Below are 13,912 nucleotides of genomic sequence, written 5' to 3' on the forward strand. Positions count from 1 at the left end.
GTGTGTTGAACACATTAAGCTACAATGACATGACAATATTTGTCTCCTGGAGGCCTAAGGGAGTATACATATTGTATAATAAATATAAATATAATTACTAGCTGATTTCAAATTTTACATCAAAATAACCACATTTGTACATTTATATCATGTTATGTTTGTTTAATGCTTAATCTAGAAGGTCTGTAATAAAGCGTTCTAAGAAGTTTTTATCCTGCTATGATGACTCATAAAGCTGTGTGTGTTGACATGTCCTCTCGAACAGCCGCCGCTCACAATATTACAAGCAATGCGCATGCGCATACCGTACGTCAGAATGACTATCCAGTGTCTTTCCATACTTTTGAGTGAATGCATTTGCAGGTGAAAGGCACACCGCTACCTAGCTAAACAAACGTCAATGAAGTTAATATAAGAGTCGACATTTTGCCATCTGAAGTTATTTCAAACTTGGTACTTCGGAATATCGAAATTTGGTAGGCTGCCATTGGGTTTGCTTACGCAGATATCAAGTAAAGACAACTTAAACCTCGTTGCATTACAATGATATTTTCCATTTTTAAAACAGACTGAAGGGGACAACACCTGCATTTACATCTGTATTACCCCTCTATTTATCATGATTAAAATGAGATACTCTCTCGGCGAGGAGCAGCCCATGGAACGCAATAGAAGAGGGCAACTTTTCTACTTTTTGGAAGTGGACGGGAATCGAATTGTTACAAAGGAAGCAACAACATCCTGATTTTACCTCTGGATTTATTCATCTTTCATCTTTTTGGAGCCTTAAACCATGGAGACTGTGGGAAAGTTCGAGTTTAACAGGAAAGACTTGATCGGACATGGTGCCTTCGCAGTAGTCTTCAAAGGAAGATATAAGAAGGTATGCTATGACCTATTTTCGTTTACTTCAGCTAACGCTGACAAAGAGTAAGATGTCGCAAAATCTAAAGCATAAAACTAATGTAACGATTTGCCATATCCATCACTGTTAATCCCACTTGGTCTTGAATGCTGTTACTAGGGGTATAATGTCATTATCGTTCATTCGCAATGTCCTTTTGACTTGCAGTGTGTGTCATCATACAACTGTTTGTTTTCTGTACAGAGACATGATCTGGAAGTAGCGGTGAAGTGCATCAACAAAAAGAATTTGGCAAAATCACAGTCTCTTTTGGGGAAAGAGATAAAAATATTGAAGGTAGGCCTAGTCCAAAATGCAACCACTGTGTTTTTGTAAGCTACTCTGAAGTAAAAGCTAGTTACCCTTATGTTAACCCGTCATGTTTGTATGTTTTTTTTCCCCAAGGAGCTGAAACATGAGAACATCGTTGGTCTTCTTGACTTTCAGGTTGGCTTTGTTCATACTAGTAGCCTATATCAGTATACCAGTGCGTATTAAGAGGGTCTAGGGGCATTATCAAATCTTGCCTCGTTTGGTAGGCAGAACAAAGGAAAACATGTGGAATCGAAATTGAAATCAATTACTATTGTAGTTTCACAGACAGTATTAGTAGTTTCCACCTAATTATGAACAGATATTACAAGGAAGTTCGTTTGGAACCAGCTACAGAGGATCCAAACAAGTACACGCCTTAATGTTGATGCTCCTTGTACCTACCGCTTTCTCATTGGGTCTAAAGAAAAGCTCCTCCCTACTGTGTGTCTAACGATGGCTTCTGATGATTTTACTTGATATAGGCCAATCTACCCTATAGTTTAACATATATATACTAATTAGTCAAGAGTCATTTCATATAAAAGTCACATATTTTATGTGTTAGTGTTGCTAAATATTTTGTCATTTTGTATGACCTACTTCTTTTGGTGAATATAGGATACTCAGTTGGGTGCTTAGTTTGGTTTGGATAATTTTGCATCAAAATTGAACATAAAAAAAGCAATGAACCCATATGAATGTTATAATAATGTTATAACAATGAAAATATACCATATAATTAGGAACAACAGTAGAGGTGCAAATCATTTTTGTCCAAGGCAATTGTGGGCTGAACTGGATAGCTGTCAAGGAGATCTTAGTTCATGTCAGATCCTAAGTGTTTGAGTCGAGGCAGCAGGAAATTAGGGTGTTGTTGCAACAGGTGGTTGCTGGTGGTTTTCCAAAACCCTTTCCAGATGGCACCATGGACTGTAGGCTACTATCTGATCCTTCCCTTAGTTGCTCCAGACAAGAGCTAAAAGAGAAAAAGTGACAAGCTGAGACACTAAACTAGCGTTCATGTGAGGTGAGATACGTGTTGGACAAACTCACACCAGTATCACTACTGCTCAGTCACCCAGCCTTGTGGGTTGTGGTTTAGCAGCAAACGTTTGTGTTAGCTTGCATGTTGTAAGTCCCCTGCAAATAGACTTAGCAGGTTTCAGACATGTACTCAAGGACCATGTTGGATGTCAGATGGCAGGCTTTGACGACGTGGGACCCAACTGAAACCCTAACCAGACAGGCCGGAGTCATTTGATCTGCTTGGCCACACAATGTGTAACAGGTGGCTGGCTGCTGCCATGCCACTAGCCAAACAATGGCTAAAGAAATTAGGCTGCCTGTGCTTAGTCAGCAGAAGTCACCCTCCCCCCTCTCATCTGTGGGAACATGCTGGCTGTCTCTCAGCATGGACAAGAGTGAGCTGCTGCCTCATAGGCTCTCATCTCTGTCTCCTCACATCTCACATCTTTTCAGACATTTTAGTGATTACTGCAGTTAGAAAGGGCACAATACCAAAAGTCCCAGGTTTAATTTTTTGTACTCTTATTGGACTCTATTCGTGACTGTGCTTAATTGCAAACAGTATTCTACAGTAAGGTAGAATACTGCGGGGCTGGGTGTTGTTCCTATTGCATTGGCAGAGATACAGATATCAGAAAGAATGAAGGCCTCTTGAAAGGAAATCAACTCCATAACATTTGCTCTGGGGTCCCAGTAAATCCTTCAGGCCTCTCTTCACTCCTGTCCAGGGTATGTCCTTCTACAAGTTGTGAGAGGCTTCACAAGAAACTGCACCACAGAAGCCACAGTAACACCTCCCTATCTTGATTTTGTCAAGCTGATTATGTCCATTTACTAACTCTGATGGGAAACAGAGTTCCAGTCAACACATGTTTTTGGTGTGCTTCACCACTAATCTAGGTGCCAGGATGTGGCCAACAGTGTGGCCACTACCTCAGCCTTAGTCCAATGCTGTTAAAACCCAATGGACTCTAGTGGAGTTCTGCAGCCCAAACAGACATGGCAATAAAAGAGGCAAGCCACTGAGGCAGACCGGTCAGCAGCCTTCCCCTCTGTGGCCGAGTTCGTACAGTAGCCACATGCGGTCACCACGGGGCACCACTGGTCTGGCTCAGTGGAGTGGAAACTATCCCAAGCTCCATGGAAACAGGCCAGATTGGAAAGGACTGGCCTTGTTAGGCGATGACCCCGATGTCATTAGTTGCGTAACAAGTCACAGCTCCCTCCCTGGTCTCATATTTGGTGCCACGGCGTGTTGCGTGGCTTGATTCAGTGATTTATATTTAGCAGTTATCGTACAAAGAATCAACATGCCATCCAGGAGATGCACAACACGTTAGCTGTCAGATTTATTTCATGGAATTGGTGGGGGTGGGGGTGGTGTCAAAAGCTTTTTTCACGTGACACAAGCACGTGACATTATTTACTAGCTTGGTATGGAAAAAATGACTTATAAGACGCTATGATCTGGCATCCATAACAGAGAATTGAATTCTAAAACTATAATTAGCCCTAAGTTAATAGGATAGAACAGTGTTATAGCTATTTAATATCATAGACTGAGTGACTAGTTTTCTTCAGCTTTTTATGGTTATAATTTCTTCTATGTTATGTCATCATAGCAAGCTATGCAATTATTAAAATGAAAGAAATGGTAAAAGCAGAGCTGAATCTGCTATTTGTGTGCATCTTCCTGCTGTGTACTCAAACCACTTTTTTACGTAGAGTTTTGCAAAGCACCCCTCTATGAATGCTTAAATAAAGATCGAACATCAAAATGACTCTGACTGGGGTCCCTTCACAACTATATTAGTAACTTGCTTAGTGGAGATGAAATGTCAGTGATTAGGAATATATTGGCAACTTTCATAGAGTCATGTTGTGACTTATAACAAAACCACAGCAGTCTAGCTTTGACACTTAACTAATAACAAGCACTGACTGTTTGTGTGTTTCTCCAACAGGAGATTTCAGGCTGTGTATATCTTGTTATGGAGGTAAGCTCACTCTGGGAATTCTTGTTGCACCATAACAAAATATGCTGTTTTGGTTAAAAGAAATTTAGAAGACCTGCTTACATTAATATGTATTTTTTTTTCTGATTCCTCTCACAGTACTGCAACGGAGGTGACCTAGCTGAGTATCTGCAGTGTAAGTGCATCAAACGGTGTGACAACATTTTCATGAATACGATTCTATCAGAGGCGTTAGTTTCTGTCATCACTACCTTGATAAATGTTGCTTGAGCAAATGGGGAGGGATGAGGTGTTGTTATCAACATAAGCTTCAGTTGCTCCTAATCAAAGTGACTAAATTAGCACCTGAGAACTAAAACCTCAAAGATGAGATGTTATGGTGTAGGGCTGCTACGGCAGTGACAGACTGGGCAGAGGTTTGTTGTGAATGATCATTAGGACAGCCCATTCTGCCAAAAGCTTTTCGTCAGACGTAAACAAATTTGCAGCATTTCACAGTTTTGTGTGGAACGTCTTTGAGTTGCTTGTGGTGCTTTCATACAATGAGTAGCTGTGACATTTCAGAAGTAATTCTGGGTGAAGGACATTGGCCTAATGAGTGAGCTGGCATTTGCCTTGCGTCAGAAAAAGAACTTCCTGGCCTGAATGACCGAAGGGATTGGAAATAGAGCACCCTGGTGCAATACCCTGTAACTGAAGTAAATCACTCTCAGTGCTTTTCTTAAAACTCCAAGGGTCATATTTTCATAAGCTCTCATTCTTATCTATTTTTGTAACTCTCAGAACAGCACTCATTAACATTCTCTCACACAGCTATATCCTAAAATACCCATGCACCCACAGTCTCTGTGAGGAAAATAATATGATATATGGGGTGTTGGCGTATGAGGCTCTATTCTACACCCGTTTCCCTTCCAAATTTGCAGCATTTGCAGGGACGGGGCTATTTTAAGATGCTTAGCTGTTGTCACTGACCTAATTTTGCTGTCATGCCAGAGCCTTCTGAGGTTGTTTTCTCTGGGCGGCACGTTGGGCTGCTGCCAGCAGAGGTAGCTCAGCGGGCACGGGTGAGCCAGTACACATGCCCAACACAGCTCAGGTGACAACATGAACTCACCCACCTGTCACTCCCTTAACTCGCTCTTCATGGTGGAAAAATCTGGGGGGGAGGTTTAGCCATCTGTGTGTTGTTGATTTTAGTCACACCTTCTTATTGCCCACAGCCAGGTCTGAATTGTTCTCCCTGGAGATTTTGGGCTTTTGTTATTCTTTAACACGTTTCCCCCAAATCACAGAGGAGGGCACTGATCTCCCAGCAGTCCGCTAGCATATTTTCAAAGCTCTGTGAACTTCATACAGGGTTCAGAGTCATGCCGTGTGAGCTTTAAAACATCAGAAACCTGTTGCACCCTAGCCAGAGTAGAATTTCACATATGGGTGTATAACACTCACCTCCATTATGTCCATTTAAATGCTTGGTAGCAGACTGCTGAACTGTGTGTCTGACCACTATTTTATACAGATCATTATAATGCAACCAATGAAGTTGTCATTGGCATCAATGGAGGACAGTGAGCTGCGTAATATATTAATATTACATTGGCGAAGAAATTATTTCAAATTAATATTCTTCAATAGCCAAATAATTTATTTTGTTAGGTTGTTGCCTAGTGGGGGGGGGAGGGGGGGGGGGGGCAGCTGGTCATTACTATAGAGTAAATCCCTCTAAAGCAGCACACAACCCCATTTTGTGTTAAGGTGCTGATCCCCCTGTCTACAGTCGTTTTGTCAGTACTTGGCTGAACATTATCTCTTATCCCTTGCAGGGCTCCAGATTATTATTTTTTTACATAGGTTGCACTGGTGTGCTTCACTTTTTGATTTAGGTGCACCAACACATAGTTTAGGTACACCCAGTGGTGGCTCCTAGCAAAAGCCAGGGGAAGCCGGCTATCCACAGAATTAAATGACGTGAGAAACGTTTGATTATGTACTTTTATTTTATTTTATTTATTGTATTCTTACCACTTATCGCTATCATGGCAGTAAAGCATTTCAATGTCATGTCATTGTAAGTCTTTCGTTTTACAGTAGCCTAGGCTTTCACATACATTTAATGTCACTGAGGGCCAGACTAGGCTGAGCTGCTCTCATTTATAAAAAAAAAAGAAATGTAACTTATCTGTTGAACTTCTGTTAACTACAATATAGGGTTATGGTTAGGGGATATGGGATTGGGTTTGGTGAAGGTGATGTTCAGTGAACAAATAGAAAGACTGAACTTGAAATTAAACAAACCATCTGTAAAATCTCCAAAGTTTATCAAACATTAGCAACACATTATTAGCTCTTTGATAATGTGGCTGAGGTCGGTCTCATTTGCATATTCATAGATCCGCAAATAGTACATGAGGCAGAGGTGCGGAGCTACATCCAAGCCATTTTAACGCCATGAAGGGATTTCTTTACAAAAAAAATGTAATCAATAGCTTAATCAATGCCAGGAGAGGGACTTTAAACTGCATCACCAATATTCATGTGTGGATTGAACTGGATGTGTCCTAAAAGTTTCTGGTTAGTGTTTGTGTTTATTGCTAGTCACCAGAAAAACTAGGCTTTTTATGTCTAGCGGTTTTCATCAAGAAAAGACATTACATTTTACAGTTTTGACCTTCAGGTAAAAATATCTCTTCTTCTCTCTCTCTCTCTCTCTCGCTCTCTCTCTCCCCTCTATAGCGAAGGGCTCCCTCCGAGAGGACACCATTCGCATCTTCCTGCAGCAGATTGCGGGGGCTATGAGCGTGCTCAGAAGCAAAGGCATCATCCACCGAGACCTGAAGCCACAGAACATCCTGCTGGCCTACAACACCAGCCGCAGGGCCAGCCCCAGCAACATCTGCATCAAGATAGGTGGGGGTATATGTGTGTCTGTGTTGCACAAGCACATGCAACAGCTGACAAAGTGTGCGAGCGTACATGTGAGACTGTTTGTATATGTATCTAAAACTGTTTGAGTTGGTGGGGGGAGAAAGAGTGGGTGAGTGTTGTGTTGTGTGTTTGTGTTAGTCACTGATTGCCTGGGCTTGGTGTTCTGTTTGACCACATGAAGTCTTTGGACCTGGTGCAGCGGCACAGCTGAGTAAAATGACAGCTGGCCCAACCTTGACTCTTTTTTTCCATTGGTACTTTTTGGCAGCAACCAATTTGCATTTCAAGTTGACCGGTGCCAAACTGTGGCGGGCTTATGTTAGACCCTCTCCCGAGCAGGGCCAAACTGTGCCGGGTCTGCCTCCAAATACCCCGAATGACAGTAAAGTCAAAGCTACAGGGAGTATGGGGTTTTGTTCTGCTGCAATTCTGATTTTTCTCTCTCCCTTTGCATGGTCTTGTTGCAGCTGATTTTGGGTTTGCCAGATATCTCCAGGGTGACACTATGGCCGCCACCCTTTGTGGCTCTCCTATGTACATGGTAAGAGGCAGTTCATTGGCAACTCCACCCTTTTTCAGCAAAGCTACAGTTACTGTTACAGTTACAGTACGAAAACAAATACTAAAACAAATTACTTTAAATCCCTTTTTTGCCTAACAGAATCTGGCCTGTTTTCTATTTAATTTCATCCCTATGTATAGCTGAATTTGTATTTATATTGCATAGCTGCTTCAAGTCATACATAGCTTTCTTTAGCCCCATGGAATACAGACTTTACATTGTCTATGCGTGTGTGTCTGCAGGCTCCAGAAGTGATCATGTCTCAGAATTATGATGCTAAAGCTGACCTCTGGAGTGTGGGCACTATTGTCTACCAGTGCTTAACCGGCAAGGCACCCTTCCAGGTACCAGAATCAGAACGCATTTATACTGTACATGACTGTCAGAATATATACACAGCCACTATACTGTACACAGGCATGTAATGTAAACCTATTACGGAAGTACATACAAATACACACTTGCATACACACCTAACATTCTCCCACTCACATTGTAGCCTGTTTCTGTACCTCTCCAAATAAAACAGACATGCACAATAACACACACAGGAGTGTCTAACAGTGTCTTTGTGTCTTTAACCTTGTTGTGATTGTTACAGTAATCTCTTATAGAAAGGTCAAGGTTCTGTTGTGGGCTTGTTATTTTCCCAATCCTCCCTGTACACAGCGCGGCTGTAGTAAACGCTTTACTGCATTTGATCCTGGGTCAAGAGTAATCTCTGACCTACTGGTCTGAAAACGAAGGGTGGAAACACTTTCCACTGAAAACACTGTTGCATAATTAAAAAATGAAACAAACAGTGCCAGGGCTCTCGGCAGTTTCGATGGCCTCCTCCTGCCAGGGGAGTGTGGCTCAGTTGAAATAATGGCTGACGGCAAAATGTGTCTGTGTGTGCAGGCACAGGCATCAGCAAGCACAAGTCAGTGCAAGTGTTTCCCAAGGCTTTGGTAAACAGCACATGTAGAGTGCACACAGCTGCTCGTGTGTGTGTGTGTGTGTGTGTGTGTGTGTGTGTGTGTGAGTGTGTGTGTGTGTGTGTGTGTGTGTTGTGAGACATGAAGCAAGATAGTGATTATGAATGGCTTATTGTACACAGCCAGTGTGTGTTGCTGAAGTGCGAGAGAAAGTGAGAAGGGAAAAGAGATATATGGTTTACAAACACTATGTATGTGTTTGTGTGTGGCCGATGTGCTTTTGTTTTCGTGGAACTGTGTGTGTGTGATGATGGTGCTGACGTGTTTAGTGGTGTGGACAGCGTGTCCCTGTGGTCAGATCAGATGGTGTTTACAGGCTGGGGGGTGGACATGGCTGAGCTGGGGGAGCTGGAGGTGGACATAGCCATCACATGGCTGCCATGTGCCAAAAAAGTGACGGAGGGAGAGACGGTGAGAGAGTGTGTTGCCAGAAAAAGTCATTGAGTACGCAAAATTGGTCACCTTTTGGCCGATGAGCCAATGATGTCAGGGTCAATGCCGTGTCAGGTGGTAACTACAGTGGTTGTGTTTTATATACTCTGTTGAATGTGGATTTGCATAACAGGATGTATGATTGTACATAGAAGCAGATCTCAGCCTGCACCCTGCACCCTGCCCAGCTAGCCTGGATTACAGTTTACGGAGTCACCTTGATTGTGTGAAATCCTGAGGGGATGAAAATTGTTCCATAATTAAGCACCCTTTGTCTATGCTGTTGAGATCACACCCGTAGCCTAATAATGAAAGATGGATTTTGACATTCGAAGCATTCTCTTCTAGTTAAGACATTATTGTACAAGTTTGTCAACAGGTAGTCTATACCCATAGTCTGGTGGATGTCTTGCTTACATTCTAACAGTGTTTGTCTTGTTGTTCTGACTGTTCCATTGTAGCACAGGAACAAACTACAGGCCACAGCTCCTGTGGTGGAACAGCGTTTTACCAATATTAAAACAAATAGGTGAAACAAATCTTTCTAGGTCTCTTGTTTTACTTTCTCAAATATTTTATAGAAATGTCATATGAACGCAAGTGAACTAAAATCATGTGTTACTGCGGATAACGTCATGGCTGTGATGATGCACAGCACTCGTGTGATGTCCACTCGATTACTGTCAGATCGCATTTTCTGATTTGAAATCAATTTATTTTGTGTTTCTTAAAGTGTGGACACATTCTTTTACAAATCTGAATACTTGGCCTTTAAAATCTGTCATTATCTTAGAAATGATGTTTGCCTTATGGGTTTGATTCAAGTTTGTATTGTTTAATACAATAAGTGAGCCTATCTTCACTTTGTGCGTATGTGTGTGTATGTGTGTCACCCCCAGGCCAGCAGTCCACAGGAGCTTCGTCTTTTCTATGAAAGAAACCGAAACCTGACCCCTAGGTGAGTGGCCAGAGGAGAGTTCTGGGTAATTGGAATAAACAGAATCTATAAATGTGATGTGTCACAACTTCCTGCAATGCAACACTTGCATGCACACGATCTCACTGCAAACATTTGAATCTTAGTAAGGTGAAATATATGCTTGTTTTTTGTCTGACAAGATATTTCTTCTTACCAGGCATTTTTTATGTTAGAGCATTTCATTTGCTTCAAGCGTTTCAGTCCTTAATTATCTTAATAAGGTATTATAACTTGTTACTGAGATTGTATTACTGGTTATGAACAAGTTAATGCTTGACACTAGTTTCAACACCACTGACAAGTACAAAACTGCCTTTTCAAAGTCAGAATCAAGACAAATTTACTTGGTTTTTAGTCTGGCCACACTAGTTTTAAGAATTTTTTTTTTTTTTTTATCTTGTTCTGTTCTGTTCAGATAATTTAGCCTATTTTAAGTAATATATCCCCGATTTTAATACTTTATTTCCTTGTTTTTATGAGCTGGATTTTTGCAGTGCTATCTCTTTCTCGCAATGACACACACGGACATATATACACTTGTTTATTTTGCAGCTATATTGCGAAATCGCTAAACTGCTAATGAGGCAGTGCTCTGCTGCCACAGACCATTTGACCCCCCCCATTTACTTTTAGACGGGGTCAGTACTCTAATCAATACAGACTTAACTTTGAAGCCCGTAGACAATGTGTACGCTAGAAAATATCACCAAAATGGTAGGAATTGATGAGTATTGATTATCAGATACTGAGATGCATAGATAAAGGGATGGAGAAGTACTTCTTCCTTCTCAGATGGAGCCAGGCGTGGTTGTTTTTATAAGCTTGCTCTCTCTGTTTGCGTGTTGATCTATTTATAACTGCCTGCAGAGACTTGATCCGCCATTGGTTCCAACTTGACCCATATAACACAAGTGTTCTAGTCAGACGAACGAACACACATACAGATACACAGACAGAAACTGAAGCAACGTGCCTGTGTTTACACAATACACTTGGGAGTCTGTTCAGTCATAATAAAGGACACGTGGCAACACTACTTTATTTCCTCACATATTTTTGTTTTGTGTGTGTGTGTGTGTGTGTGTGTGTGTGTGTGTGTGATTTATGGTCAGTCTTTTCAAACCAGTCTTTTTTTCTGTGTATTTCTTGGACATAGTCTGTGATCTTAATTCATATCTTTATCTGTAGCGTCCCCCGAGAGACCTCTGGTCCACTGAGGCAGCTGCTGCTGGGCCTGCTGCAGAGGAACCATAAGGACCGCATGGACTTTGGTCAGTGCATACTGAACACTGCTGCTGGCAACAGCTACAATGCACCAACCAATCCGGTTAACTCATAGTTGTTTCCCGTTTGTTTTCCAGATCAGTTTTTCCATCACCCATTCCTGCAGGCAAGCTCCTCATCAAAGAAATGTGAGTGTCACAGTGGGAGTTAGAGACTTTCCCTCTCTCGGATACAGTTTGCTTTGCTTGCTATGATGTACAGTATGTGGATATGACGATTATGATTGCCTGTGTCTTACTCTCTCCCTCTCCCTCTTCCTGTGTGTGTGTGTGTGTGTGTGTGTGTGTGTGTGTGTGTGTGTGTGTGTGTGTGTGTGTCAGCCTCTCCAGTGCCCGTGCCCGTGCCATCCTACCCCAGCACTGGTTCTGGGAGCTCCTGCAGCAGTTCCTCCACTCACCTGACACCAACTCAGGTACGCACACACACACACACACACACACACACACACACACACACACACACACACACACACACACACACACACAAACCTTATTCTCCTGCAAACCACAGAAATCCATACAAATACACCCTCATGCAAACCCATGTGTGTAAAATCATACACACAGACATTATACACATATACGTAAATATATATACACACATATATGTAAAATCATACACACATGCACCATAAATAGGCACCTCATACACTAGTTTAGTATAAGCTCAATTAAGTAAATACCTTATTGTATCACCTTATTGGTTTGTGGTTGTCTCTCTCTCTCTTCCGCTTTCTCTCTCTCTCTCTCTCTCTCTCTCTCTCTCTCTCTCTCTCTCTAGTCCGATGCAGAGGCCCAGAGTCCCCTTCAACGTCCCGCCACCCCATTCTCTCCTGACTCTCTGCTTAAAGACTCCTCCTCCTCTGAACCTGAGGACTTTATCATGGTTCCTGCCCAGTTCACCAGTAAGCACAAGAGTGTTCCCAAACTCACCAGGGCCAAGGGCACAAGACCCCCAGTGCACCAGCATACAAACAATAAGCACACGCTGATCGGCAGAGGCATCATTATACCTCTACAGTTTAATTACATTAATAGCCCATTCATTAATACCACAGGAGCGCAAGCAATCAGTACCAGAGCGCAAGCAAAGAGAACAGAGCATTTAGACTGCTGTAAAATATCTTCTTTTTGTCTGAAAGTGAAACCGTGTCCAGTTCAGTTGTTCCCATAGAGGTTCTCTGTTCAGTCAGAGTATGAGTCTTTAATCACTGGGCGTGCCATATGGGAGCATTGTGAGTGTAAAGCCCGTAACACACCAGGCCAACGGTCGGCTGGCAGCCAATGTCGGGCCGGCAGTGAGCGTCTGTGGCCCTTGTTTTTGTGGTGTGTTTCCCGGATTGTTGGAGCTAGTCGGACCCCTATCGGTGGCTTTTAGGCCGGTTGAGCATGTTGAATAGGCAGCGGGAGCCCGTTGGTGAGAGAGATCACTCTGTTTAACGAGTACGATGAAGAAATATTATAGAAATGTCATTATATCCCTTAGACAAAGACATCTTCTTGTTTGAAAAATATTTTCTTCATAATTTTCATTTGTTTTTCGTGTAATGTCCATGTTAAAAAAAAGTACACTCTACAAGTACATGACATGACAAGACACAAACGACGTGAGGCAAGGCAACAGTCGGCCTTCGTTGCCGCTAGTTCATTGATGTCCGTTTGGTGTGTAAAGGCTCTAAGCGGTGTTGTGTGTTCACAGGTGAAATTGTGTGTGATGCGGCAGGAGGCCAACCCACGGACAGTCTGATGCAGAGCGGGTAGGTAACACACACACACCTACACACACAAACACACACACACACACACACACACCTACACACACAAACACACACACACACACACACATGTAGATCTGAGTAACAAACACATTTATGGTGTGACATGAATCCTGGGCCACTTGACAGGTGTGTCATTTATACTGGGGGAACGGCCAGACAGCGGAGTGGCAGAGTGTGTTTTTATGGGCTCATCTTGACACCATGCATCTTGACACCATGCACCTATCTATTCCGTGTGTGTGTGTGTGGCTTGTGTGTTTAGTGTCATGTCAACTGTTTGTGTGCCCTGTTATGTTTCTGTGTGCTGTGTTTCTGTGTTGTGTTTTTCGAGCGCTCCTCTCCCTCGTGGTGTTATGTGTGGGTGGGTGATTGGTTGTTCTGGTGTGTGTGTGTGTGTGTGTGTGTGGGGGGGGGGGGGGTGTGGGTGTGTGTGGGTGTGTGTGTGTGTAAGACACTGACCTACTGCCCTGCTGTTTTTTTTTCTTCTCAGTAGTTTCCTGTTGGCTGCCGGAGCTTCTGCAGGCAGGACTCCTCTCCCCTCCCCCTCCTTACGCACCTGTCCCAGCCCTGTCAGGTGAAGATCTGTGTGTGTGTGTGAGTGGGTGTGTGACAGTGTGTGTTTATGTGTGAGTGTGAGTGTGATTGTGTGTGTCTGTGTGTCATTATGTCATGAGTCTCCATGTGTTTTTGTGAAAGTGCTGTATGTGTGTTTTAAGTGGTAGTATGCATTGTATAGTTTTTCATGGGCTCAT

The 13,912-nt window shown here is 42.7% G+C and overlaps 1 protein-coding gene across 3 annotated transcripts in view; it reads left to right on the forward strand.

Moving 5' to 3' along the window:
- Window positions 1-309: 309 nt before the first annotated feature.
- The window catches only part of ulk1a (unc-51 like autophagy activating kinase 1a), a 27,171-nt gene continuing 13,568 nt past the window's right edge, over window positions 310-13,912 (forward strand). For 2 of the 3 annotated variants that reach the window (XM_012815984.2, XM_031570319.1), the window contains exons 1-15: window positions 310-883; window positions 1,109-1,201; window positions 1,310-1,351; window positions 4,210-4,242; window positions 4,360-4,396; window positions 6,958-7,131; window positions 7,617-7,690; window positions 7,954-8,055; window positions 10,020-10,078; window positions 11,288-11,370; window positions 11,461-11,511; window positions 11,704-11,795; window positions 12,164-12,287; window positions 13,082-13,139; window positions 13,651-13,734. In XM_012815984.2, coding sequence (XP_012671438.2) covers window positions 794-883; window positions 1,109-1,201; window positions 1,310-1,351; window positions 4,210-4,242; window positions 4,360-4,396; window positions 6,958-7,131; window positions 7,617-7,690; window positions 7,954-8,055; window positions 10,020-10,078; window positions 11,288-11,370; window positions 11,461-11,511; window positions 11,704-11,795; window positions 12,164-12,287; window positions 13,082-13,139; window positions 13,651-13,734 — 1,196 coding nt within the window. In that variant the 5' untranslated portion in view covers window positions 310-793. The remainder of the gene's footprint in view (window positions 884-1,108; window positions 1,202-1,309; window positions 1,352-4,209; window positions 4,243-4,359; window positions 4,397-6,957; window positions 7,132-7,616; window positions 7,691-7,953; window positions 8,056-10,019; window positions 10,079-11,287; window positions 11,371-11,460; window positions 11,512-11,703; window positions 11,796-12,163; window positions 12,288-13,081; window positions 13,140-13,650; window positions 13,735-13,912) is intronic. The other variant, XM_031570320.1, reaches the window with a different exon arrangement.

This window comes from Clupea harengus, chromosome 7 (assembly GCF_900700415.2).
Source record: "Clupea harengus chromosome 7, Ch_v2.0.2, whole genome shotgun sequence".
Taxonomy (NCBI): Eukaryota; Metazoa; Chordata; class Actinopteri; order Clupeiformes; family Clupeidae; genus Clupea; species Clupea harengus.